General features: G+C 42.2%; 1 protein-coding gene across 1 annotated transcript; it reads left to right on the forward strand.

Moving 5' to 3' along the window:
• Positions 1-207: 207 nt before the first annotated feature.
• LOC131685846 (5-oxoprolinase) lies at positions 208-27599 on the forward strand. Its single transcript, XM_058969837.1, has 5 exons — positions 208-904; positions 23325-25915; positions 25969-26076; positions 26140-26818; positions 26879-27599. The coding sequence occupies exons 1-5, from the start codon at positions 548-550 to the stop codon at positions 27032-27034; spliced, it is 3891 nt and encodes a 1296-aa protein (XP_058825820.1). The 5' UTR covers positions 208-547; the 3' UTR covers positions 27035-27599.
• Positions 27600-27793: the final 194 nt, after the last annotated feature.

Genomic DNA, 27793 nt, shown 5'->3' on the forward strand with positions numbered 1-27793 from the left:
TAAAAAATGTGTAGCTCTCTTCGTCAGTAAACATTTAAATAGATCAAAGGAAAAAGAAATCCTATCGAAAATCATTCAATATTAGTTGAAAAAAGAATTATTTGCAATCTATCGTTGCAAAGCACAAAAATATATCGAACTACAAAAAATGATCTTTTGAATCACACTACTTTCCCACTGTGTACAATATTTACTGTCAATCCGCACCGCAGCGCATCAGCTCATCGTCAGCTGACGGCTTGCTTGGTGCGTGTTTTTATTCGCATTCTACATTCCATTCAGTTCGGTTTGGTGTCGTGCTGCTGTGTAGTTGCTCTTTTAGTTCATTGAGTTGAAAAATAACGCATCGCATCTTTTATTCATTCTGCAAGGAACCATTATCTAATAACTATTAGGACAGACATTAGTGTTTAATTCCCGTCGTGTATCGTCGATTGTGCACCATCATCCAAAGTGTTATCTTGTTGGTTCATCTGCTGACGCCGCTCGAGTGGCGACAATCAGTCGGTCATTCGTTCGGAGCGTGAAGTGCTGCTATACTAACGGGATGGCCACTGGCAAGTACAACTTCGCAATCGATCGTGGAGGAACCTTCACCGATGTCCTCTGCATCACTCCAAATGGAAGCATCCGGACACTGAAGCTGCTGTCGGAAGACCCAGCCAACTACCCGGATGCACCGACCGAAGGTATCAGAAGAATTCTGGAGCAGGAAACTGGCGGGTCCAGTACCGCGCAGGGTCTGGTCAATACCGAGCTCATTGGCTGGGTACGAATGGGGACGACAGTCGCCACCAATGCACTGCTGGAAAGGGCGGGCGACCCGGTTGCCCTAGTGGTGAACCGAGGCTTCCGTGATCTGCTGCAGATAGGCAATCAGGCGAGACCGAGTATCTTTCAACTGGTGAGTTATTTTTTGTTTACATTAAGCTCAACGTGCTCGTGAAGTATACAACCGTTCTGTTTGTGTGAGCTGAAAAAGATCAGACCTTTGGTGAACGTCGTGTGCAAGTTGGGAATTGTTCTTCACAGCATCTTGACATTAGGGGAGACGAGATGTGATTGTCACCGAGCGGAATAATTTTGAAAGTTTTTAATTATTGTAGGTAGATAAAAACTCGTATCAATGAATTAGGATTGTTCTAAGAACACAATTATAGCTGTTGTTTGCTTGAGTACTCAGGACTAAACCAGAGGACAAGTCACTTCCAACAAACATTTTTGATGAACCGTGTTATCGCGATACTCAAGTGTGAACTCAACCTGGTACATACACACTTATGACCCGATTTTCAGAAGAACTCAGGTGAAGCTGGTTTGAAACTGAGTTAACAAAACGTTTTATTATACTCCTGAATCCTCAGACTTGTTTTAAAATTAACCGTGAGCATCTTTTAGGCGCTTCCATCCGTAGAGCCGAAACACACGCGACTAGTTTATTGAAAATACTGATACTGGCGATCACTTTTGTTGGTCCTTTTACGAATCAAATTTCGTAATCTAATATTGCAGCACAACTGTGATAACAAGTGAGTCCCATGTGGACAGGGTATGTCACAACACGGGACATACATACGATTATGGTCTGTATGGCTAACTTTCTCATTTTCTGCACCGTCTGAATTTCCATTTATTGGGTCCGAAAAACTCCAACAAACAATCAAATCCATTGTATATAAAAATGTTTAATTTCCCTAATTTTGTTGACATGCATACCTCAATCCTCGCGCTGCAATCATACCCCTTACCAACAACAGAAATCAAATTCGTGCGAATCAATCACTTTTGGCAGTACAATAAATAGCATCGTAATCTGGAACATGTCGATGTCACGTCAACATGGGCATACTTCGCAATAAGCGTGACCCATATGCTGGGGTAGTTTATTGTTTAACTACAAAAAAGTTGAACCCTGTCACACATGATGCCACCCTCTTGTGTCGTTTTATTTAATGGACGAGTCCATTAAATTAATTGAAAATATGTAGTTAGTACCGTAGCCGGGTTATTACGGGACGGGTTTAAAAATGTAAATGAATTTATTCTGATGACTTTACAGTAACTGAATTAAAGGTGATTTTTTAAAGGGTTTTAGTGAACACAATTCCCAAATAAAGACAATTCTAAAAATAATATGTCGTTGAAAAAATCAGCTTGAATGTTATTTCTGCTCTAAATTTCAAACGAGATTTAGAACCGTCAAGTCACCAGTCACCGTGCATTTTTTTATCGAAATGATAATCGCTCTCATAGTCATAATACGTCAAAATTTAGACAGTGTATTTTAAATTTAGATTTAACTTTATTTATAATGTTTCAATAAAATTAGAAGATTTGTGGTTTCAGGGAACTATCCGTCGATTTCATGGTTTTGAAGCTGCACGGCGCCTTCATGTTACAGAATTCAAGCGCCAATCGAAAATGAAGGATATTGCTAGAAAATGCAAGATATGAATTTTACACGCAGCTGGTCATCAAACCGCGGCGGTCCCCCCGCCACTCGTTCTAACAACTTCGACAAGGCCCAGTAGCAGACCGGCGAAGAATCGTGGTCCCAACCGTAGCTCTGACCCGCCACCTGTAGGAATAAACTACGCACTGGCCTTTCAATGGAACACCAACAGCCTGGGAGCAAACTTAGGTGACCACTAACACATGATTGCTTGCTCAGCACCCATCTGCTTCGCTATCCAAGGTGATACGGATCCATCACCGTGGTTCGGGCACCAGGAACCAGAGCTGGCAAAACGACACCGACTTGATCGTCGTTGCCAGAAAGATCAACTTTCCTGTAAAATGCACGGTGGCATTCATATACATCCCCCAGGAGGTAAACGACGTCGGAAACAAATTGCGGAATCTATTCAAGCAACTGCAGACTCCGTTCCTACTAATGGGTGACTTCAACGCGCCATCGACGCAGTTGAAGACAGTGATGTGGTGACGCTAACGGACGGCAGTATAATCTTTCTCCGGGGCGGATCCACACCCGCCATAGATTTAACCATATGCTCTAGCTCTAGGATGGTCGGTTGTAGCCGACATTGGAAACAGTGATCACTTCCCTATTACTATCTCTCATTGTCGGATGCCCCCATCAACGTCTTGACGTCGCCGTTGGATCTACGTACGGTCGGATTGGCTCACCTATGAAGATAACGTTTCGAACGCTCTCGATCAAGACCGCAATTTTTCGCCAGAGGAGCTCGTAGAAGTCATGACACAGGTCGCAAAATCATGCATCCCGCGAACTAGCGGAGCACCATCAAATCGGGTGGTTCACTGGTGGAACCCAGAAGTAGCGAAGGCAATCAAAGATCGACGAAAAGGTCTTCGAGCTTCTAAAAATACCCCCCCCCCTGACCATCATCGATGGGATGAGCGATCGGCGGATTTTCGACATCTTAGGAATCAGTCTAGACAAGCCATCGCGAAAGCCAATGAGGCCAGCTGGGCTGCCTTCCTGGGCGGGATAAGTTCCAACTCGTCGATTGCGGAACTGTGAAGACGGGTAAGTGCCCCAAGTGGCAGAAGAATGGACGGCTTTGCACTAACGCTCAACGGTACCACGACAGTTGAACCCTCTGAAATTGCAAACGAAATCGGGAAGCACTTCGCCTTGATCTCGGGGGACTCATCCCTCCCACCCACCTTTCACAAAACGAAAAAGTTATTCCTACAATCTTCACGCCAGATGCGGGTCAGAATTACAACATACCTTTCTCCGGTAAGTGAATAGCCACTTCACTAAGTACATCAATGGGTAATTCTGCCGGACTCGACGACGTCGGTTATCCCCTGTTAAGGTATCTACCTCCGATTGCCAAGCGAGCGCTACTAGACGGATCCAACAGGATCTGGGGAGGCGAGCCTCTACCAGACAACTGGAGAACCGCCCTCATGATCCCCATCCCGAAGAAATGCGAAGGAACCAGAAGCCCGAATGACTTCCGACCCATCAGTCTCCTCCCCTGCATTGGGAAAACGATGAAAAAAATGGTGAACAAGATCTTCTTGATCGTCGGCAGTTCGCTTTCCGAAAGGGACTCGGTACAAGTGTTCATGTAGGCTGCCTCGGCGAAATTTTAAGCGACGCCATAGCCAACGACCTTCATGCGGACATTGCCATCCTTGATCTCGCCAAGGCATACAACACGATATGGCGCGAAGGAGTGCTTCGCCAGCTGCATCAATGGGGCATCCGCGGAAACCTCGGCTGCTTCATAAAACAATACCTTAGTGATCGAAGCTTCAGGGTGGGCATCGGAGGAAATCAATCGGACCTATTTTGGGAGGCAAACGGGGTACCCCAAGTATCGGCGCTGGCAGTTACACTATTCCTAGTCAGCATGAACTCCCTCTTTGCCACACTCCCGAAAGGCATATTCGTATTCATCTACGCAGACGACGTGATTCTTGTAGCGATCGGGAAAACGACCGGCCGCACCAGATTGAAGCTGCCGTAAACGCCGTTGGTCGGTGGGCCAACTCGGTCGGTTTCAGCATCTCCGCCCCAAAATGCGCTATTTCACACTGTTGCAACTCTTACCACTTAGCCACCGACCGGCCGGTCAAACTCGCTGGAACAGTAATACCATTCCGTAAAGAGCCAAAAATCCTTGGCGTGATAAACGACCGTAAGATGACTTTCCTTCCACACTTTCGACGGGTGAAAAAGGATTGCGAAAGCAGGAAACGTCTTGTCCGCACCATCAGCTCGAAACACCCGAGGTGGAATAGGCAAAGCGCACTTAACATCAGCCAGAGATCCTTCCCGGGCTGCCAGAGCCAAATTCCTACAGATGGTCGAACAAAAATACTCAAACCATCTGCACATCTACACCGACGGCTCGAAACTTGGCTTGGGGGTGGGCGCGGGTGTGAGCGGAATCGGAGCGGGCCTCGCCCGTCGTCTACTCTCCGTGTGTTCCGTGTTCTCCGTGGAAGCCGCCGCCATCGTCATTGCGGTTACCAACAAACCTGAAGACACACCTACAGTGATCTTCTCCGATTCCCTCTCAGTCATCAAAGCGCTGGAATCAGGGGAGTCCAAGCACCCCTATGTCCAAGCCATAGAACAATCCTGTGACTCATTAACTACCATATGCTGGGTTCCCGGACACAGCGGAATCCGCGGTAACGAGGATGCTGACCACTTGGCCGCGCTCGGTCGACGCTCTCGCGCCCTGTTCTCTAATGAGGTACCGTCATTCGACATCATCAGGGAATTCAAGGCGAAGACCTCTGAGCACTTCATCACTCACTGGAGGACTCTCCGAGGCTACCCTCAAAAGGTAAAGGGAGACCTCGAAAAGTGGACAGACCGCGAAAACCGAGTTGAACAAAGAGCGCTATCCCGCCTCCGCGTGGGACATACGAGGCTCACCCATGCCAACACCATTACCCGCGTCGACCCTCCCATATGTACATCTTGCAGCACTAGACTCACGGTGGAGCACCTACTAATAAACTGCAGGGAGTTCGACAACCTACGACGACATCACAACTTGCCCTCCTCGATTTGAGAAACACTAGCAAACGACCCAGTGCACGAAGAGGCACTACTTGCCTTCCTGAAAGATGCCAATCTTCTCGAATCTATCTAAGGCAGGCCGCGAATCGGCTTTTTTTTTTGGATTCTCAAAGACCCCCTCTCTATTGTGACAAATGCCAAAGTAAGCTTGATGTCAAATTTCACATCATTTGGATAATTATACCCGCCCACCTCACTTGAAATTTTTTAAATTAGTGCTATGGGAAAATATGAAGGAAAACTATATTAAATGCTATAACTTTTGAAGTAGCGCTCAGAAAATTACAATTCATTCCTCTTTTTATAGGAAATAATCTTAGTATTTGAATGGAGATATTTCTGTTTTTCAAAAAAACACGGCATGTCTAAAACCATTGCTACTTGCTCACGTCAAATCAGTGTTTCTTCGACGACGGGTGACTGATGCAGCTCGCCTGACCATGTTCGTCCGCCTTTTTTTACTGGGAGGGTTGCATCGTTGTCGGCGTGCGTGGCGACATCTGCTTCTCATTTTGCGAGTATTTAAAATGTTTCTTTGCTGTATTTTAGGGCTTATATTTTATTACGTTACTAAAAATAAACGTAACAGGTTTTACCTGAAATTGTCCGTTTACCACTATTTTTCCAAAAATGAGTTCAATTTAAAGTCCGTTTTCGTATTACGGAGTGACTTTGATAACCTCTATGTTCACCACTATTCTCGCACATCAATGTGCTTGTTGCCGCGCAAACGAGATTGTTATTCATTGCCAGCCTTGTGTAAGAAATGCATCGCGTAAGGAAGGTTGATGTTGATCTTAAAATCGCGAAAATGAAATGAAAAGAACACAGAAAAAGGGATCACTCTGTCTATTTACCAACCTCCAGCACCTAATTTACATAAGCATCTGCTTCTCTGTCCTCGTCGTTTCAGTGATATCAATGTTTTTCATTCAAATGTTTGTTTAAATTAATTTTGGAATGATGCTTATTCTTCAATTGATATCAATCTGAACTGTACAAATTGTTTCGATATACTGTAAAATTCGCGTCACCAAAATTCGAGAAGTTCAAACCTAATTGGAATAAAAGAATTTGAAAATACAGTTAACACCCGTTTTTATCAGTCCCTTGGTGAATTTCAGGCTAATAAAACGGGGATATTGGAACATATATTTTTCTTTCTTTTTAATAAACCGACGCTCTTAAAATATTCTTCTTTAGTCCCTAGATATGGCCTCATAAAGGGTGACCATATGAGGCGAGTAAAAAACCAGGACAGTCGAAAGGGGACTGCCTCCCCCGTTACCTATCACGACTGTGCTTTCTCCACAGGTGGTCGGTGTTAAGTCAGACCGGACTAAGTCGCAAAACATCAAAAAATGAGATAACGATAACACCGGATAAAGAATTTCTTCAGCTACTTTCGACTTTTGCCAGATTTGAAATATGTAACCATAAACAAAAATTATTGCAAAAAATAATTTTCAATTATAACGTAGAGGATGCTACGATTAAAACTTTAAACCCGTTTTTCTCGAAATCAATATTTTGTCACTTAGTCCGGTCTGACTTAACACCGACCAGGTTTTCGGCAGTTACAAAGATCTTGGGTCGGGGAGGCAGAGCTTCGGCAGTTAAAAAGTTCTGTGGGTCTAAGAGGAAGAGCTCTACCAGAAAATTTTTCGTGGGAATTCGATCACCGTGCTTTTTAGGATTTACACACACATGCAAAGTTCTTGCTACACCACCACCAGCGAAAGTTTCATGCTGTTGTTGGAGAAATTGGAAATCCTGAATTGAGCAAATGGGACGAATTATTATGAGATCGTCTGTGCAGGAACAGGCGAGGAGTTTTAAGCACTAAATACATGTCATTGAAGCAAAGCAGAAACATAAACGGTCCTAAGTAGCTTCCCTACGCTATATCTGGCAATCTCGAATGACAACCATTGGTAAGATTTGCTTCTCACGATACGAACACTATTGGATATACCTGGAAAAAAGTTTCTCCAGGTTTCAAACTTTCACCGTTACGTACTTCGACATCAATAGTGAATTTATTGGTTGTACGCGGGGATAGATCGTGCAGACTCACACCAGTCTTATCTTCGTCAATATAAACGGGTATCTTGATTGACTGACATGCGCAACGACGTGTTGCATGTTGTTTCCCATAGCCAAACTTTTCGCCATGGCCAAAGTTTTAAATGCTATCAATACCGCATTAAGAATTTTCTCGAATTTTTTTTTGCACCTATATTAAGGTTGCACAGAGAAAGCGTAAAATTCGCAAACGAAAAAAGCAGTTTTTTTCCACACCGTATGTCAGATCTTCATAAAAATCAATCAGCAGTACTGTAACAACATTCTACATACGCTGATTGATTTTTATGAAGATCTGACATACGGTGTGGAAAAAAACTGCTTTTTTCGTTTGCGAATTTTACCCTTTCTCTGTGCAACCTTAATCGTTCCACTTCGCGAACACAAGGGCGGATTGGACAAACGACCACTGTATGGGATCGAAGATTGTTCAAATTTTGCTGCTGAGTTTCAATCATTTTTAAATAGACGATCGATACCGTATCAATGAAAGTAACGGTGGATTATTTTCCACACTGGCTTGGGACAATTGTTATTTTTCGATTGCTTTGCTGGCGCGGTACATATAGACGGCAGACTGTATGTAGAAGCGTTCGTTGGATTCACTGCACTGTTAACAAGCAGCGCGATTGTAGCTTCCGATCCGATTGAGATGGAAAAGTAGGCTGATTAGGAACTGGTATTGATCCTAAAGGGGTTCCATAATTAACAGCTCGATAGAGCGCTCAATAAGGTTATTTCACGACAGTTATTGTTGTTTCGCCATTTTCCTTTTTATGAAATGGATTTCCAGTAAAACGAAAAACTGCCACTTGCAAGAGAACTCTAGAAGAAGCAGAATCGCCAAAACTTCGATGTGTCTTCTTAGAGGTAGGCACTAAAGGAAATTTTTCGGATCCCGGAATCATTGTTTCATCGACATTAATAGCGGAGAGATTTGGTCCACAACTGGGATCGGTTCGATTTGTTCGATTGCCAAATGTTGTTGCAAAAAGACTACAGCTCATTCATATGGTACGTACATACGAACGCCTCTTTCTCTTTTCAATTTCCATGTAAAAAAGTAAGTTGGAAAATGAAAATAACGAGGAGCTCGTAGAAGTCATGACACAGGTCGCAAAATCATGCATCCCGCGAACTAGCGGAGCACCATCACTGGTGGAACCCAGAAGTAGCGAAGGCAATAAAAGATCGACGAAAAGCTCTTCGAGCTCTTAAAAATACCCCCCCTGACCATCATCGATGGGATGAGCGATCGGCGGATTTTCGGTATCTTAGAAATCAGGCTAGACAAGCCATCGCAAAAGCCAAGGAGGCCAGCTGGGCTGCCATCCTGGGCGGGATAAGTTCCGACTATAGTTACTATATTCATAGTTAGGCGGAGACACTGAGCGGAGCCAATCGATCATGTCAAATGCCGGAGCCAAACGAGCATGACGTCACATAACATGTTCTTTTCGGATGTATATGGAAAAATATTGTGATTATGGTGATGATTATTTTACTCTTTCTTTGTGTTATCGAGCGTAGAGATTCAAAAATTAACAATACCCAGGTAACCAATAAGCAAGCTGAATGCGTCTTAACGGCTACTTGATAAGCACTTAAGTCGTTTTAAATGCTATTTAAAAGTCGCTTTTGGCAAAATATACGGCTACATTACTGCTGTGCTATGAAAATGCTTTTTTACTACTGTTGTGCATTCAGAATGCTGCTTACTGGCAAGAAGTTTTTAAACAGTTTTTCAAATGCTGATTAACAACAGTTATGCATAACGAATGCCAGCATACTGCAAGAAGCATCCGGAATGCAAATTTTACGCTACTTTACTGCATACACTAATGCTTGTTGGTTACCTGGGTACTTTTTCTGTATCACCAGGAGATATTCGCACAAATATGAAACCACATCGTATCTTGAAATTCGTATTGCTATTCGTACATGCAAAGTTCTCACTAATGACATCAACAATAAAACTGTTAAGCTAGAGCTTGAACATTTGCATGGGATGCCAGTGTTTTCTTCCTGAAATAAGAGCTGCCATTTTTCCGGTTTTTGAGTCCGCCTAACTATGAATATAGTATCTATAGTTCCGACTCGTTGACTGCGGAACTATGGAGAAGGGTAAATGCTCCAAATGGCAAAAGAATGAACGGCTTTGCACTAACGCTCAACGGTACCACGACAGTTGAACCCTCTGAAATTGCAAACGAAATCGGGAAACACTTCGCCTTGATCTCGGGGGACTCATCCCTCCCACCCTCCTTTCACAAAACGAAAAAGTTATTCCTACAATCTTCACGCCAGGTGCGGGTCAGAATTACCACATACTATTCTCCGGTAAGGAAATAATCACACCATTAAGTACATCAATGGGTAATTCTGCCGGACTCGACGACGTCGGTTATACCCTGTTAAGGCATCTACCTCCGGTTGCCAAGCGAGCGCTACTAGACGGATTCAACAGGATCTGGGAAGGCCTCTACCAAACAGCTGGAACAACCGCCCTCATGATCTCCATCTCGAAGAAATGCGAGGGAACCAGAAGCCCGAATGACTTCCGATCCATCAGTCTCTTTCACTGCATTGGGAAAACGATGGAAAAAATGGTGAACAGGCGCCTCCTCGAGGAACAGGATCTTCTTGATCGTCAGCAGTTCGCTTTCCGAAAGGGACTTTGAACAGGTACTCACCTAGGCTGCCTCGACGAAATTTTATACGACACCATAGCCAACGACCTGCATGCGGACATTGCCATCCTAGATATCGCCAAGGTATACAACACGGTATGGCACGAAGGAGTGCTTCGCGGAAACCTTGGCTGCTTCATCAAACAATACCTCAGTGACCGAAGCTTCAGGGTAGGCATTGGAGGAAACCAATCAGACCTATTCCTAGTCAGCATGAACTCGTGTTTATCTACGCTGAAGATGTAATTCTTTAGCGATCGGGATAACGACCGGCCGCATTAGACTGAAGCTGCAAGCTGCCGTAAACGCCGTTGGCCGGTGGGCCAACTCGGTCGGTTTCAACATTTCAGCCCCAAAATTCACACTGTTGCAACTTCCACCACTTAGCCACCGGCCGGCTGGACAAAATGGCTGGAACAGTAATACCATTCCGGCAAGAGCCAAAAATCCTTGGCGTAATAATCGACCGTAAGATGATTTTCCTTCCGCACTTTCGACGGGTGAAGAAGAATTGCGAAAGCAGAAAATGACATGTCCGTACCACCAGCTCACGACACCCGAGGTGGAATAGGCACTTAACATTAGCCAGACCCTCACCCACAGTCGTCTATTCTATGGCCTTGAAATTACCAGTAATTTGGGAGGGTACGATATCCTCGCACCGCTGTGCAGTGGCGGTAGCCGTTCCAAGACGAGCCATGGGGTTCCTAGAAAAAACATCGGGTGATAATTGCCATCTACAATAGACAGCTATGAGTATACACATCATACTTGCCGATGCCCCTCTTCCCACAGTCGTACGGCTACATCGGGTCAACAACCGCGCCTGACAGCTCGAAACATGGCGAGGGGGTGGGCGCGGGTGTGAGTGGAATCGGAGCGGGCCTCGCCCGTCGTCTACCCTTTGTGCGCTCCTCGTTCTCCGCAGAAGCCGCCGCAATCGCCATTGCCGTTACCAACAAACCCGAAGACACACCAACAGTGATTTTCTCTGATTGCCTCTCAGTCATCAAAGCGGAATCAGTCAAGTACCCCTACGTCCAATCCATAGAACAATCCTGTGACTCATTAACTACCATATGCTGGGTACCCGGACACAGCGGAATCCGCGGTAACGAGGATGCACTCGATCGACGCTCTCGCGCCCTATTTTCTATTAATGTCCCGTCATCCGACATCATCAGGGAATTTAAGGCACGGTGGAACACTTACTCATAAACTGCAGGGAGTTCGACAACTTGCGGCGACACCACAACTTGCCCTCCTCGATTCGGGAAACATTGGAAACGACCCAGTGCACGAAGAGGAACTACTTGCCTACTTGAAAGATGCCAATCTTCTCGAACCCATCTAAGGCAGACCGCGAATCGGCTGACTTCACACCATCCACCTACCACTACTGCTCAGCGGGTCCCTCGTCGCACCCGGTCCGGGTGCTGGGGAGGTTCTCTCGCGGCCCTTCGACTGCCACAATCTGCCAACCCATCAAGTATGAACGCACAGCGGGCCCTCCGCCACATCCGCACCAGGTGCTGGGGAGGTTCTTGCACTGCCCCTCCACTCACCGCAAATTACCAAGTCACCCACCACTAGGGCATCGCAAACCAATTTTTTTTATTCGCAAAGGCGACCCCCCTCTCATATTGTGACAAATGCCAAAGTAAGTTCAGATGCCAAATTTCACATCATTTGGACAATTCTAAGCCCCCGCCCACTTCACTTGATTTTTTTTAAATTGGTACTATGGGAAAAAATCACGGAAAATATATTAAATTATATAACTTTTGAAATAGCACTCAGAAAATTACAATTCATTCCTCTTTTTAAGAAGGGGGGGGGGGAGTAAGGGTTTCAGCGTGAAAAAACACGAAGCTTTTTGTAAAACGTTTCTAGAAAAACATTATTTGCGGTGTTACCTGCCATTCCAAAACTTCTGAACCGATTTCTTTCAAACTTTGCATACACATTACATGTAAAAAATACCTAACCCCTACGTTGAGTATTTGAGATGAATTTTCAATTAAGGGGGTTTTTAAATAAAATTTACTATTTTCACGAAAAATTCCGCGTTTTTATGAGTAAACACCCCCTTATACTATTTTCACACTAAAGAGTTAAAACATGTTTTAACCCATTATAACCCAGCCCAAGTAACAATTGAAGTTTTATAGCATGCTACAAGTGCAATCTAAGTTTTATCAGTGGCTATAAAACTATCATAAAACCGCAATTGTTACTAGGGAGGGGTTTCAAAAAGTGAACCAAATGCGGTGATATCTTCAATTCCATAAAAAAATGTATCAAAGATTATGGGAAAAATTAAATCACCGCTTAAAATGGTCTTGAGAATGAAAATATCTCGTGCAAAAAATTTCGTACCTTTAAATAAAAACAACAAATTTTAAGTTGTTTTACATATTTCTTCGGATTCTCTGATAGACAACACTTCTTTTACACCTGTGGAAACGTTTTGTCACGTAATGGAATTATTTGCACGAATTCCAACAATAAAATTCAATTAAATGTATTGCCCACTTTTCAGTCGCCATTTGTCTTAGCTATATACGGTTCAAAAACGTAAATAAAACTACAAAAAATGGCAGCTGTCTTGTTTTACCATGAAATATGAGGTTTAATGATCCCATTAGTGCAATGATAAAATAGTTTGATGCCAAAATTCTACAGTAAATACGCGTTAAATAATGGAAAGTTCTGCGTATGAAATTTCATACGCTAGGATATAATGGGTTAATAATTGGCAACAAGAAAAACGTCATCAAGATAGCGTTAAAACACGTTTTAACTCGTAGTGTGAACGTAGTATTAGATAAAAAAAATATCCCAAAAACTCAACGTAGTGGTTAGGTATTTTTAACATAGAATGTGTATGCAAAGTTTGAAAAAAATCGGTTAAGTAGTTTTTGAATGCCAGGTAACACCGCAAATCATGTTTTTTCCAGAGACATTGCACAAAAAGCTTCGTCACCGAGTCGTTTGTCGATATTTTTGCAAAGAAAAATTTTGAGATGATATACTATTTGATTTTGAAATGATACACTATAATGTACAAAAGTTTTGATAAATTTGCTTCACGCAAAGTTCTAAAAAAATCGCAAAAAAAGTGTTTTTTTTTTCACGCTGAAACCTTTAACCTCCCCCTCCCCCTTAAAGGAAATACCTCAGTATTTAAATGGAGATATTTGTCTCTCGAAAAAATACGGGAAAGTGGGGTACTGGCGATGTCGTACCGTCCGAGAGGTTTTCTGACCTCGATGCACAGTGGGACCAATCCAAATAAGATGGGACAAAACCTATTTGAAGCCTTAGATGTCATTTTAGAGCCAGCATTTCTTTGTAGGATATATTCAAAATATTATCCTGCTACTTTTTAAAAAGAAAATTTTTTGGTTGGGCTAAAGTAGAGTACCCGAGCAAAAAAAAAATTCAAGATTTTTTTTTGGAGGGTCGATGTCTTCTACAAAGTTGTAGAACATTATGTTTTGAATAACTTCTTCTAAGATACCACAGACATCAGATCTCATTTTTGAGGCAAAATTGTTGTTTTTTGTAAATATGACCAGAAAAACGGTTTTTAGACTTTTTCATGCTAAAAACCTAAACTGATTGATTTAATACTTTCTATAAACTTGCTGGTATCACTAAAATACAACTTTTTGTTGAAGGAACTAATAACGTAAAATCAATTTTTTGGCTTCTAAAACTATTTTTCATATAAATTTGCTGTATTTTCATCAAAGATTTTTGTTTTTTTTTGTGCACTTTTGTGCAGCCAAACTTTGGCCATTCCGATACTATATTATTCCTAGAATACATTTAATATTACATGGAAACAGGATATAGTTGGACGCTTTGTTTGGGTTACCATTCATGTAGGACGGTTTATAACATAAAATGTGTTTATATTATTATTTTATGTACATTATTAGCTATTCCCAAAATCTTATAATTCGCACGCACCTACCAGCATATAGAACATATTGAGATAATGAATTACGGTTACAATATGTAAAAGTGAAAAAAAAATAAATTTTGAAGTTAAACTGCCAAAGAGCAACGATTGCGGCTAAAAAAATAAATCTACAGTATGTATATGGTATTTTCAACAAAATTGTTCCAAACACAATATTTGGCAACTTTGCTGAAGATCTGAACCATTTAAACAAAATTTGATTTTTTTAGTCCGGGATTTCTACTTTAGTTTAACCAATAAGGTTAGTTCTTCAAATTCATAAAAGTTGAACAATACCTATTTGAGGCTTTAGATATTATAGAACCATGGCGTCTTTGGAAAACACATTCACAATATAATTCAAACATTTCTATCTGAAAAGTTGCGGAATAATATTGTGAACATATCCTAAGAAGAAATGCTGGCTCTAAAATGACATCTAAGGCCTCAAATAGGTTTTGTCCCACCTTTTTTGGATTGGTCCCACTGTGCGATGGCCCGTCACCAATATTTCACCCACACTTTCCGAGTCGGGCACAATTGATCATTATTGGCTTGATTTTTTCCCTTCACTGGACATGACAGCGAATCACTCCGGTTGATATTCCGCCCATTTAAAACTTTCCGCGGCACTAACCTCGTTTTACTTGGCAAAAAACTGCCTTCTCTGTGGTCTGCCGTTGTCTGCCTAAAACCATTGCTACTTGCTCACGTCAAAACAGGGTTTCTTTGACGACGGGTGATGTGCGTGTCTTGCGATTCCAGTTTGCTGCTGCCTGACTGATGCAGCTCGCCTGACCATGTTCGTCCGCCTTTTTTTACTGGGGGTTCCATCGTTGTCGGCGTGCGTGGCGACATCTGCTTCTCATTTTGCGAGTATTTAAATTGTTTCTTTACTGTATTTTAGGGCTTATATTTTATTACGTTACTAAAAATAAACGTAACAGGTTTTACCTGAAATTGTCCGGTTACTACTATTTTTCCAAAAATGAGTTCAATTTAAAGTCCGTTTTTCGTATTACGGAGTGACTTTAATAACCTCTCTGTTCACCACTTTTCTCGCACATCAATGTGCTTGTTGCCGCGCAAACGAGATTGTTATTCATTGCCAGCCTTGTGTAAGAAATGCATCGCTGCATCGCGTAAGGAAGGTTGATGTTGATCTTAAAATCGCGAAAATGAAATGAAAAGACACAGAAAAAGGGATCACTCTGTCTATTTACCAACCTCCCGCACCTAATTTACATAAGCATCTGCTTCTCTGTCCTCGTCGTTTCAGTGATATCAATGTTTTTCATTCAAATGTTTGTTTAAATTAATTTTGGAATGATGCTTATTGTTCAATTGATATCAATCTGAACTGTACAAATTGTTTCGATATACTGTAAAATTCGCGTCACCAAAATTCGAAAAGTTCAAACCTAATTGGAATAAAAGAATTTGAAAATACAGTAAACACCCGTTTTTATCAGCCCCTTGGTGAATTACAGGCTGATAAAACGGGGACATTGGGACATATATTTTTCTTTCTTTTTAATAAACCGAAGCCCTTAAAATATTCTTCTTTAGTCCCTAGATATGGCCTCATATAGGGTGACCATATGAGGCGAGTAAAAAACCAGGACAGTCGAAAGGGGACTGCCTCCCCTGTTACCTATCAATCGACTGTGCTTTCTCCACAGGTTTTCGGCAGTTACAAAGATTTTGGGTTCGGCAGTAAAAAAGTTCTGTGGGTCTGAGAGGAAGAGCTCTACCAGAAAATTTTTCGTGGGAATTCGATCACCGTGCTTTTTAGGATTTACACACACATGCAAAGTTCTTGCTACACCACCACCAGCGAAAGTTTCATGCTGTTGTTGGAGAAATCGGAAATCCTGAATTGAGCAAATGAGACGAATTATTATGAGATCGTCTGCGCAGGAACAGGCGAGGAGTTTTAAGCACTAAATACATGTCATTGAAGCAAAGCAGAAACATCAACGGTCCCAAGTAGCTTCCCTGCGCTATATCTGGCAATTGTGAATGACAACCATTGGTAAGCAGTATCACAATGATTGGACACGCTGTGTGTAGATTCTGTTGTTCCAGCATTCGTTGGTGGCTGAGTTGCAACTCCGGTTGTTGGTGATTTAGTTAATGTTGTTGGGTTTGCTCGCAGTTGATGTTGTTTCATTAGAGTTTGGCACGTAGGGATCTGCCCTTCATATGTGCGCAGCGTGATTTGTGATTTGCTTCTCACGATACGAACACTATTGGATATGCCTGGAAAAAAATTTCTCCAGGTTTCAAACTTTCACCGTTACGTACTTCGACATAAATAGTGAATTTATTGGTTGTACGCGGGGATAGATCGTGCAGACTCACACCAGTCTTATCTTCGTCCATCTAAACGGGTATCTTGATTCTAACATTGACATGCGCAACGACGTGTTGCATGTTATTTCCCATAGCCAAACTTTTCGCCATGGCCAAAGTTTTAAATGCTATCAGTACCGCATCACGAGTGTGCACCTTTATTAATTGTTCCACTTCGCGAACACAAGGACGGATTGGACAAACGACCACTGTATGGGATCGAAGATTGTTCAAATTTTGCTGCTGAGTTTCAATCATTTTAAAATAAACGATCGATACCGCATCAATGAAAGTAACGGTGTATTATTTTCCACACTGGCTTGGGACAACCGTTATATTCGAATGCTTTGCTGGCGCCAGACTGTATGTAGAAGCGTTCGTTTGATTCACTGCACTGTTAACAAGCAGCGCGATTGTAGCTTCCGATCCGATTGAGATGGAAAAGTAGACTGATTAGGAACTGGTATTGATCCTAAAGGGGTTCCATAATTACCAGCTCGAGAGAGCGCTCAATAAGGTTATTCCACGAAAGTTGTTGTTTTTTCGCCATTTTCCTTTTTATGAAATGGATTTCCAGTAAAACGAAAAACTGCCACTTGCGAGAGAACTCTAGAGGAAGCAGAATCGCCAAAACTTCGATGTGTCTTCTTAGAGGTAGGTGGATCCCGGAATCATCAATCCCGGCCAGAGTTTGGTCCACAACTGGAATCGGTTCGATTTGTTCGATTGCCAAATGTTGTTGCAAAAGACTACAGCTCATTCATATGGTACGTACATACGAACGCCTCTTTCTCTTTTCAATTTCCATGTAAAAAAGTAAGTTGGAAAAAGAAATAACGAGGTACTATCGAGAGATTAAAAAATGCATCGGATGGTACAATTGAGAGATTCGAGTGTATTAAGTTTTGTTTGTCGTACTCTGGAACAGAGTGAATAAAGCGAAAACTCAATAATTAGAAATATAACGGGTGTTCAATAAAAAATGAGAATGATTTCAATACCTTTCTGTAATTAAAGAAAAGAGCGCAAATTCTTTTCTCACCAAGATAATTGCTCTCTGGACTCCCTATAAATGGAAGACATGTTTCTTTTCGCTCGGGTGCTGTCAGTTCAATCGAAGATGGCGTCGAAACAGCAAGTACTCCGCGAGCGTGTTGTGCGGTTTTACGAAACACTTGGCCATCGTGGAAAAAAGTTTACGGTAGACCACTTTCGAGACGAAAACGTGCCCATGAGCACAGTTTACCAGATCCTGGCATCCATGAGCGTGAAGCGGAAGGCCGGTAGCGGTCGCCGGCAAAGATAATGACGAAGAAGGAGAAGGAAGCGTTGAAAAAGCTGTTCGACAACAAGGACGAAACAAGTTTGAGTGATGCCGGCCTTGATTCACCTGTCTGTCGGAGGAAGACTCGGTCCCCCGACGACACGGACGAGCAGATAGCGATCGTGAAATCGCAGTGCCGATGGATGACGAACAACTACCGCGAGACGTTGTTGCTCTCGAACACCCACATTCCAGGAAATGACAGCTACTATTCCAGCGACAAGTCGACCATACACCCCGAAGTAAAATACAAGTTTAAGCATAAATTTAAAAGAAATGTTATGCTGTACATCGCCAAAACCGTGGTTCAAGCCGAGTGGTCTGGCCATCAATAAACAAGTGTACCGGGAGGAGTGTCTTGAGAAAATTCTTCTGCCGTCCTTAAAGGTGCATCATGCGGTTGGGAAGTACGTCTTCTGGCCGGACAAGACGTCTTCCCATTACGCCAAGAAGACGCTGGAGTATCTTGAGCAGAAAAAGATACCGCACGTGCCGAAAGAAAGAAACCCCACTAACTTGCCCCGTCTCATTGGGGTTTTTTCGGCGCCCTCAGTGCTTTAGTGTATAAAAATAATTGGCGAGTCAAGGATACGAAGCAGTTGACCACCAGGATCCGGAGTTGTATCCGGAAGAAGGACGTCAGTGCCGTCCAGTGCTCTTGTGAGAGCATCGCAACTAAGTTGCGTCGTACGGCTGACCAGGGCCCCTTCTCTAATATTCATTGACTTTTTTTTGAAGAATAAACATTATGTTATTAATAAAAAATTCTGAATCCGTTGAAGAATTTTTTTTTGTTTTTCAACTACACGACTGAAAAAACTCATTTTTATTGAACACCTATTATTAGGCTTACAGGAGAAAAACCAGGACAAATCAAGCTTTTTCCTCGACTTCACAGGACACCCGGATAGTCATTGAAAAACCAGGACATGTCCTGGGAAACCAGGACGTATGGTCACCCTTCATACCCAAGTAACCAATAAGCATTATAACGTAGCCTAATATCTGCTTTAGATCCACATATAAAGCTGTCTTAAAGAGCCGTGAAGCCCTAAATACTGATATAATGCTGGTATTATGCCAGAAAAGGCGAAATATAGTGCTATTACTGTGCACAGATTGACAGCTCGTTTCTGCAGTACTAATGCTATTATATAGCACCAGCGTGAAAATGTCAAATTTAAAAGCCTAATATTGGCACTACTAATGCTATTAAAAAGCTTCAGTTGGCTGCCGCCATGGTTTTAAAACCATTTCTTATGTTTCCTTTCGGTATGATGAGCAAAACGGAAAAAAATTGAAATAAAATGTTCTGTTTAAAACCGTAATTGACTCTCTTCTAATGCATTGTAATGAATATCCTTAATGGGTTTTCGTTCTCACATGATATGAATGTTTTACCTTTAGTATGTCTCGAACTGAGGTACCTTGCCTTGTCCTTTACAGTTAGTGCGCTGCGTTTGTTCCCTGGACTATATTGCATTTGTTCGATTGAAATGAAATATGCCGAATATAATCTTCAAGAAGAGTTGCATAACAAATAAACCCACAGCATTACAATAGCATTATATCAGCTTCTTATATGCTCTATAATGGCATTAAATGCACTTGTAAAGCTTACATGCTTTAAAGATCCTTGAAGCATGTACGCGTTATATCAGCTTTATATACGCATATAGAGCAAGCGATAATGTTATATGTCGGCTGTGCAGTTATGCATTATTGATGCTAATATAGAGCTTTATTGCGTGGTTAATGCTGTAATAGAATTTCAATGCAACATTAGTTCAAATGTATAGCCAATATAGTGCAATGGCTTAATGCTTATGGTTACTTGGGTAGGCCTTTCCGATTATTTAGTTTAAATTTCCTTTATGGGGGTCTGACATTGCAAAATTTAAAAAAAAAATATTTTTACATATTTCGGATATTTAAGATAAGAAAAGTATGCTTAAGAAAGTATTTACTCGAATTCAACTTGGTTCGTCTGCTAAAGCCAATCAAAATACCAACTATCAATTTCCATATGAGGCTGAAAAATCGGGTCAAAAAGCTGATAAAATCGGGGGCAGATAAAATCCGATCTTTACTGTATTTTTAGCTACTACATTATTAGTTTTATTTCAGTCGTTTATGATTTAACAAAGAGTTTCATACTTTATAAAAAAAATATTACAAATTGAAGCTTGAAATAATTGCGAACTCGTCTCACAAAAAAATGTTTTTGAAATTAGCAAGCTCTAAAAATAAATTCACCACATCCGATTCTAAAGAAAAATAAAATCTCGCTTGGAACTTATTACTTTTACTAAAATCTAAAATTTATTTGTTTTTTTTTTTTGAGAAATGACCTGCTGGAACTGTAGAACTAGGGTCTCAAAAGGGCTCTCCGTCAGAATCACTCACTACAATTGCAGACGAGACGGGAAATGTCAACCACAAAAATACTGCTTAAGGGGTTACGTACCTTTTTGTGCGAAAAGTGCCAAGAAAGTTTGAATTTACGTGAAGGCATAAAGCAATGATTTCATTACATAAAACTTATAGTATTTTGGTAGTACATTTTCCAGTGAAATAAACAAGCATAAGTTTATAAAAATATATTGATAATTGGCGGAGTTTTTTCCCGAAACCTTTATTTATTCAAGAGGTTTTCGGTGATCACGATTAAAGACCAATATATCAACTGAAATCCCAAGACTCAAACAGTTCCATTAGTTAGTATATGAGTATTCCTCGTACCTAAACGATTAGTTGAATAAATAATAATTTTTTCCTGCATTCGGGAACGTTTTTCATAAAAAAATCGCTGTTTTAAGCTCTAAAAATTGTATTAAAAATGTCATCTACGAAATAGAAATTTATGCACAAAAAAGGAATCGTTAAGGTACGAGAAAAATTAATTACGATCAATTGAAAAAAAAAAGAAAATCGGTTGAATGGTTTTGCGGCAATCATGATCACGGAAAAACCGCTTTTGGAAAAATGACATTTCGAGAAAATCGAGTTTAAAATTTCAAGTTACCACTGCTCTTGATAGACGAAGCGCGCTTTGAAGCGCTGTAACTTTTGATCTATTTCTCCGATCTCTATAAAAATTTGGGAAAATATTCTCAAGGAGAGATAAAATTATAAAAAAATCGATTTTTCGATAATAACAAGGTATGTAACCCTTTAAGGCCAATTGCAGCGGGCCGTGATTCTGAAGGTGATATTGAGTGTACGGTTCAGATATGCGGGTATAGAGACTTAACGATCGCGTGGGAATGAGCGTTTATTTGTTCGCGCTTGAGACCGCTTTAATCAGATTAGAAATACTATAGCGTTCAATGAATCATTTAGGCCTTGTTTAGCGTATCATCGCTAAGGAATCGAGCGTTTGTAAATCAACGTGTTTGATCACGTTTGTATGTCGCGTATGCTAGCGTATATGTAGCTTCGCGTGCATAAAATCAATTTTTTAACCATGTGTCCATTCGTATATTCGCGGACCGTGAATCTGATACTTAATTTTCAGTGTACGGTTCAGATGCCAGAAGAGAGTGAGTTCTCCCATATCACTAGAGTTCCCGGTCATGTCGCCATGTTGTCTAGTAGATATGAGCGTCATTTTTTTCTAATCGGTTTAACTGAAAGCATAGATCTAGGCTGCTAAGACCGAGTGTAGGAACTTCCGGATGCAATCGATTCATGATCGCACGAACACTGGCGTTTGTAGGTTTACTCTTGAGCCCGCGTTTGTAAATTTAAAAGTGCTAAAACCGGGGTGATACCCTGTTTGCGAGATCGTAGGTGTGCCTGCATGATCGTGAAGGGCTTGAGCGTTTGTATGTTAACGTGTTACATACACGAGCTAGCGTGTATGTCTTCGCATGCATAAATTTGATTTTGTAACCGTGTGGCCATTCCAATATTCGCTTGTTTTCTTTGAATAATCAAGCACGGTGAATCTGAGGCCTAATTTTTGGATGCTAGAAAAGAATAAGTTTTCCCATATCACCAGAGTTCCCTGTCATGTCGCCATGGAACGTACTGTCTAGTGGATATGAGCGTCATTTTTTATAGGTCCAATTGAAGGCATGGACCCAGGCTGCTAGGATCGAGAGTAGAAATTTCCGGACGGGGTTCCCGTTTCAGACCGCGTTTATAAGTTTATTAGTGCTGCACTAGTGTATTCACTTAATCATCGGGGTGTTTTCGTGTTTGCGAGATCGCGGGTATAGTTGTGCGTGGACGAAGCGCAAGCGTTTGTATGTTAACGTTAACCCACTAGTTCCTATTTTCGCCGCTAGGTGGCACTGTATGCATCATATTATCACTGTAAGTGAAAATAAGAAAGATAATTTAATTGTCTACAACTTTGTCGAAGACTGCTAGTTAATCCGGCTTTGTTGAAAGAAGTTATTAAACCTTTAGCGAAGTGATATCTGAGGCAGTTTTACATGGTTGTGTATCAGAACCCGATCCCCCCTTGGTTCGGTAGCTAGACTTTTCCGATTTGCTTCTAATTTGGAGCAAGTACTCCTGGTGGGAATAAAAATCGATTCAGGGTTGGGCCGATAGAAATAATTTTTTTATTGTCACTCTAGCGAGGGAGAAGGCCGACGGAACGATCAACAAGCAGCAGGAAGAGGAAGAAAATCTACACACGGAGCGGAAAGCAGTGCGCCCAGGTTATACGGCGATTCTGCATCCACTCCCCGATCCAGCTATCATAAATACTCAGATGAGCACACACACAGATAGACATGCTAAACACTACAAATATTACTATACTAACACTAATAGCGTTCTAATTTTACATTTCTTTAATGGTTGACCGTTAATTTGGGCTGATGCAGAGTATGAAAAAACACAAAACTTAGAAAAGGCCCATTAGCCCTCTCGGTCTCCTCGATGCACCACTATTGGGGCGTAATTTAATAACCATCTTAAATCAATTGTCTGTCAGACAGAGGTTCTTTAAAACTGATGCGCAAAATATGCTTGATGATGTTTGCAATAACGTCAACCTAGGGGAGGGAACTTGATTGTTGATCGATTGATACACAAAAACGAGGGTTCGTATCTTGGTCAGTATGACTACCAGTGTCCGGTGCACAAGCTAGTCCACTTTCTTAGAACTTACTCGTTTTATTAAAAACCGGAATTTCGCTCCTATGATTTGGGGTGAACACTTATTCGTACTCAGTGTACTGTTCATTTGTGTTCTTTGATCTATCATTCGCGATGATGTATTGACACGAAGCGATTCGACGTTTTCACACCACATCAAAATTGTGAACAATAGGTGCTTTGTAATCGATATCGATCATTAATAAAGACTAATATTAATAGTAAGTTTAAACATTACTTCCTTCTTTCCAGAACATCCAGAAACCCTCCAACCTATACCAGCAAGTGATCGAAATAGACTGTCGCCTAGTTCCCGCCCAGCATGGCATTTGCCAATTGGAGCACAACTGGACTGAACTTCAGGGTGCCTCCGATTCATGCTACCTGGAGATGGATCCAATCGATGAGGACCAAATACGTGCCAAACTAGTGGAAGTGTTCGACAAAGGAATTACCTCCCTAGCTGTAGTTTTAGCGCATAGCTACGCTTGTCCGACTCACGAGCTGCTGGTTGGTGCCATAGCAGATCAGATCGGTTTCAGACATGTGACTCTGTCCCACAAAGCGATGCCGATGTGTCGATTGGTGGCTCGTGGCTTTACTGCTTGCGCCGAGGCGTATTTAACACCACATGTCGAGCGATATCTGGCAGGTTTTAGAGCTGGCTTCAAGGATCAACTACAGGGTGTCGATGTACTGTTTATGCAAAGCGACGGAGGACTGACGAGGATGGAGAATTTTCGAGGAGCGCGAGCGATTCTCAGTGGACCGGCTGGTGGTGTGGTTGGATATGCAGTGACTGGATCGAGAGATTCCGAACAGCAGCCACTTATCGGATTCGATATGGGTGGGACTTCAACTGACGTTTCAAGGTTTGCGGGAACCTATGACCATGTAATAGAGTCCACGACCGCTGGGGTTACCATTCAGGCGCCACAGCTAGATATCAACACAGTTGCCGCTGGTGGAGGATCACGACTATTCTTTCGATCAGGGTTGTTCGTGGTAGGCCCGGAATCGGCAGGTGCCCATCCAGGGCCTACATGTTACAAAAAAGGTGGTCCGCTGACGGTTACTGATGCCAATTTGATCCTGGGGCGATTGTTACCGGAGTACTTCCCGAAGATTTTCGGTCCAAATGAAAATGAAGCCCTGGACTACATGGCTACGAAGGAAGCATTCACCGTTCTACGGGAGGACATCAATCGGCATTTACTGGAGTCGGGCAGTGGAGAGAGACCGTTGACGCTGCAGGAGATCGCAATGGGATTCATTCGAGTAGCAAACGAAGCCATGTGTCGACCGATCAGAGCCATCACCCAAGCTCGTGGATTGGACACTTCCAAGCATGTTTTAGCTTGTTTCGGAGGAGCCGGCGGTCAACATGCGTGTAGTATTGCGAAAGAGCTTGGCATGAGCAAGGTTTTGGTGCACAAATACGCCGGAATATTGTCCGCATATGGAATGGCGTTGGCGGACGTGGTATATGAAATTCAGGAACCCTCAGGTGTAGTACTGAATGAGGCGAACCGTTTTGCTATCCAAGCAACACTAGATGAACTATCACTGGTATGTAGAGACAATTTAACGGAACAGGGATTCTCGGATGATGCAATAGTTCTGGAACCGTTTCTTCACTTGCGATACGAAGGAACCGATTGTGCTCTGATGTGCGCACCGGACAAAGTTATCAGTAATCAAGAGAATTACATATACAGATATGGAGACTTCGAAAAAACGTTTGTCAACCGTTACAAGGACGAGTTTGGATTTGTTCTAGAGCATAGGAAGATCATTGTAGACGACATACGAGTTCGTGGTTCGGGAAAGTCTGCGGTTTACGAGGAATCGGATATTCGCGATGCAGATGTACCGTTATATCCGGAAAAGACCACAACCACTTTTTTCGAAGAAGGGTCGCTGGTTACTCCGGTGTATGATTGCTCCAAGCTACGCAACGGACACACAATCCAAGGTCCAGCGATTTTGATCGACAAGCTATCAACCATAGTCATAGAACCAGACTGTCAAGCAGTGGTAACGTCAAAAGGAGATTTGATCATTGAAATCGCGTCAGGAAATGGAAACAAAAGAATCGATGACCGCTTAGACGCGGTGCAGTTGAGCATTTTTAATCATCGTTTCATGAGTATTGCAGAGCAAATGGGTCGCGTCCTTCAGCGTACGGCTATTTCGACCAATATCAAAGAACGATTGGATTTCTCCTGTGCTCTTTTTGGTCCGGACGGTGGTCTGGTAAGCAATGCGCCCCATATACCGGTACATTTAGGTGCGATGCAGGAAACCGTCCAGTATCAAATCGAAGTTCGTGGAGATACTTTGAAACCAGGGGATGTTCTACTCTCCAATCATCCTCAAGCTGGTGGATCTCATCTTCCCGATCTGACGGTTATAACACCTGTCTTTTATCCAGAGATCCAGAAGCCTGTATTTTTCGTAGCTTCGCGCGGTCATCACGCAGATATTGGAGGAATAACACCGGGTTCGATGCCACCACATTCAAAATCTTTATCACAGGAGGGAGCTGCCTTCAAATCTTTTCTACTAGTCGACGGAGGGGTGTTTGCAGAGGATCAAATCACCAAACGACTTGTGACGCCAACTCGTGCACCTGGAGCTACCGGTACAAGAAATTTGTCTGATAATTTGTCCGATTTGAAAGCACAAATAGCTGCAAACCAGAAGGGCATTCAGCTGGTAGCAGAACTGATAGACAGCTATGGGCTGAACGTTGTCCAAGCATACATGGGATACATGCAACAGAACGCCGAGTTGGCTGTCCGGGACATGCTCAAAGATATTGCCAAAGAAGCTAAGTTAAGGTTGGTTTCGTAAATTTAGATTTTTTGTCGCTTACCACGTGTATATTTTTCAGAACCGGTTCAACAATTCTGCAAGCAGAAGAAAGTATGGATGACGGAACACCGATAAGCTTGCAGGTTACAATCGATGAGGAGAAAGGATCTGCAATTTGTGATTTTAAGTAGTGGAATCTTAAATTAACTGAAAAGCAAATTTTACCATGCATTTTTTTCGTTTCAAACAGCGGCTCCGGTTATGAGGTGTACGGCAACTGCAATGCCCCCCATGCCATTACATTGTCGGCAATGATTTACTGTCTCCGTTGTATGGTTGGCCATGACGTTCCACTGAACCAGGGCTGTTTGGCCCCGATACGTGTTGTTATACCGAAAAATTCCATACTGGATCCATCCGACGATGCCGCTGTGGTAGGTGGAAACGTTTTAACTTCTCAGCGCATCGTGGATACAGTTTTCAAGGCGTTCGGGACTTGTGCTGCCTCTCAGGGTTGCATGAATAACGTCACAATCGGGGATGAGAATTGGGGATACTATGAAACGGTAGCCGGCGGAAGTGGAGCTGGACCGGGATGGCACGGAACAGGAGGTGTTCATACGCACATGACCAACACTAGAATTACAGATCCGGAAATCTTGGAACTGCGTTATCCCATCATTTTGAAGAAGTTTTCATTGAGAGACGACCAATCTGGCGGGACTGGTTTGTACACAGGTGGTGAAGGGGTTCATCGGGAGTTACTCTTTCGAAAACCGATGACTCTTTCGGTTTTGACTGAAAGACGAGCACTGGCTCCATACGGAATGGCAGGAGGGGGGCAAGGCAAAAAGGGATTAAACTTGCTCTTGAAAAAAGATAGAATTATCAACTTGGGAAGCAAAACATCAGTTGCAGTGGACACTGGAGTAAGAAAAGAAAGCTAATGTTGTCTGGATCCATATCTTTAAGTATCTTCTTTTTTTCAGGATATATTTTCGATGAAAACACCGGGTGGAGGTGGCTACGGACGTCCGTCTTCGAGTGCTTTTCCCCTGCTAGATCTAGTCGATGATGACCCATCGAAGATGTTCGTTGAGCGCGGTAGCGTTTTTGAGTTTCGAATAGCTCAAGAGTCGGTTTGATGGCACGATGTAGGGTTTAATTTCAACCTATATATAGTTTTGATTGTTATTTTGATTGTAATCATAGTTGTGATGTTCAAATAGGGCGTTGTAGGGGCCAACAGTTTTGATAGTGATGTTGAAAGTGTTATGAATTTGATAGCGAAAAGTTTTAAAAGCGTTTTAGATAATCTTCCATATCGTACTTATATATGACTCAGGATAGGCAGCAACATTATGTTGATACGAAAAAAATATTCTACATAAAGAGAGTACATAATCTGATCCCTCTAAGAGATGACTTTTATACTTTTTAACGACGTGCTAAGAAAAATTTGCCAATTATTCATAGGACATAGAGAAGCACAAACAGAAACAATAGTGTTCCAAAATGTTATACGATTCAAAATCATCATATTTGTACTAGCCTTATTGAGCCCATTTACTGCACAAAACAAACAATTAGCATTGTGATGTATAACCCAGTGCCGAAATCGTACCAATTACAATATAGCAATAAGATTGAACCATTCATCTTGTGATCTGTACAAATCCTCAAGTCTAAATATATAATCTTCTATACCGACCATCCCAGCTTAAATGTAGAGAAATGATCCATCTCATACAACAAGTTGAATGCAACTAAATCTTGTGCTTGCTGTTGTATACAACACCACACATGCTGGGAATTTCGGAACCATCATCGGAAAACAATTGGGATTTTCGATTGATTGACACCGGTGTAGTGGATTGCACTGGTTTTGCACTTTCTAGCAGAAG

Source organism: Topomyia yanbarensis, chromosome 2 (assembly GCF_030247195.1).
Source record: "Topomyia yanbarensis strain Yona2022 chromosome 2, ASM3024719v1, whole genome shotgun sequence".
NCBI classification, from domain to species: Eukaryota; Metazoa; Arthropoda; class Insecta; order Diptera; family Culicidae; genus Topomyia; species Topomyia yanbarensis.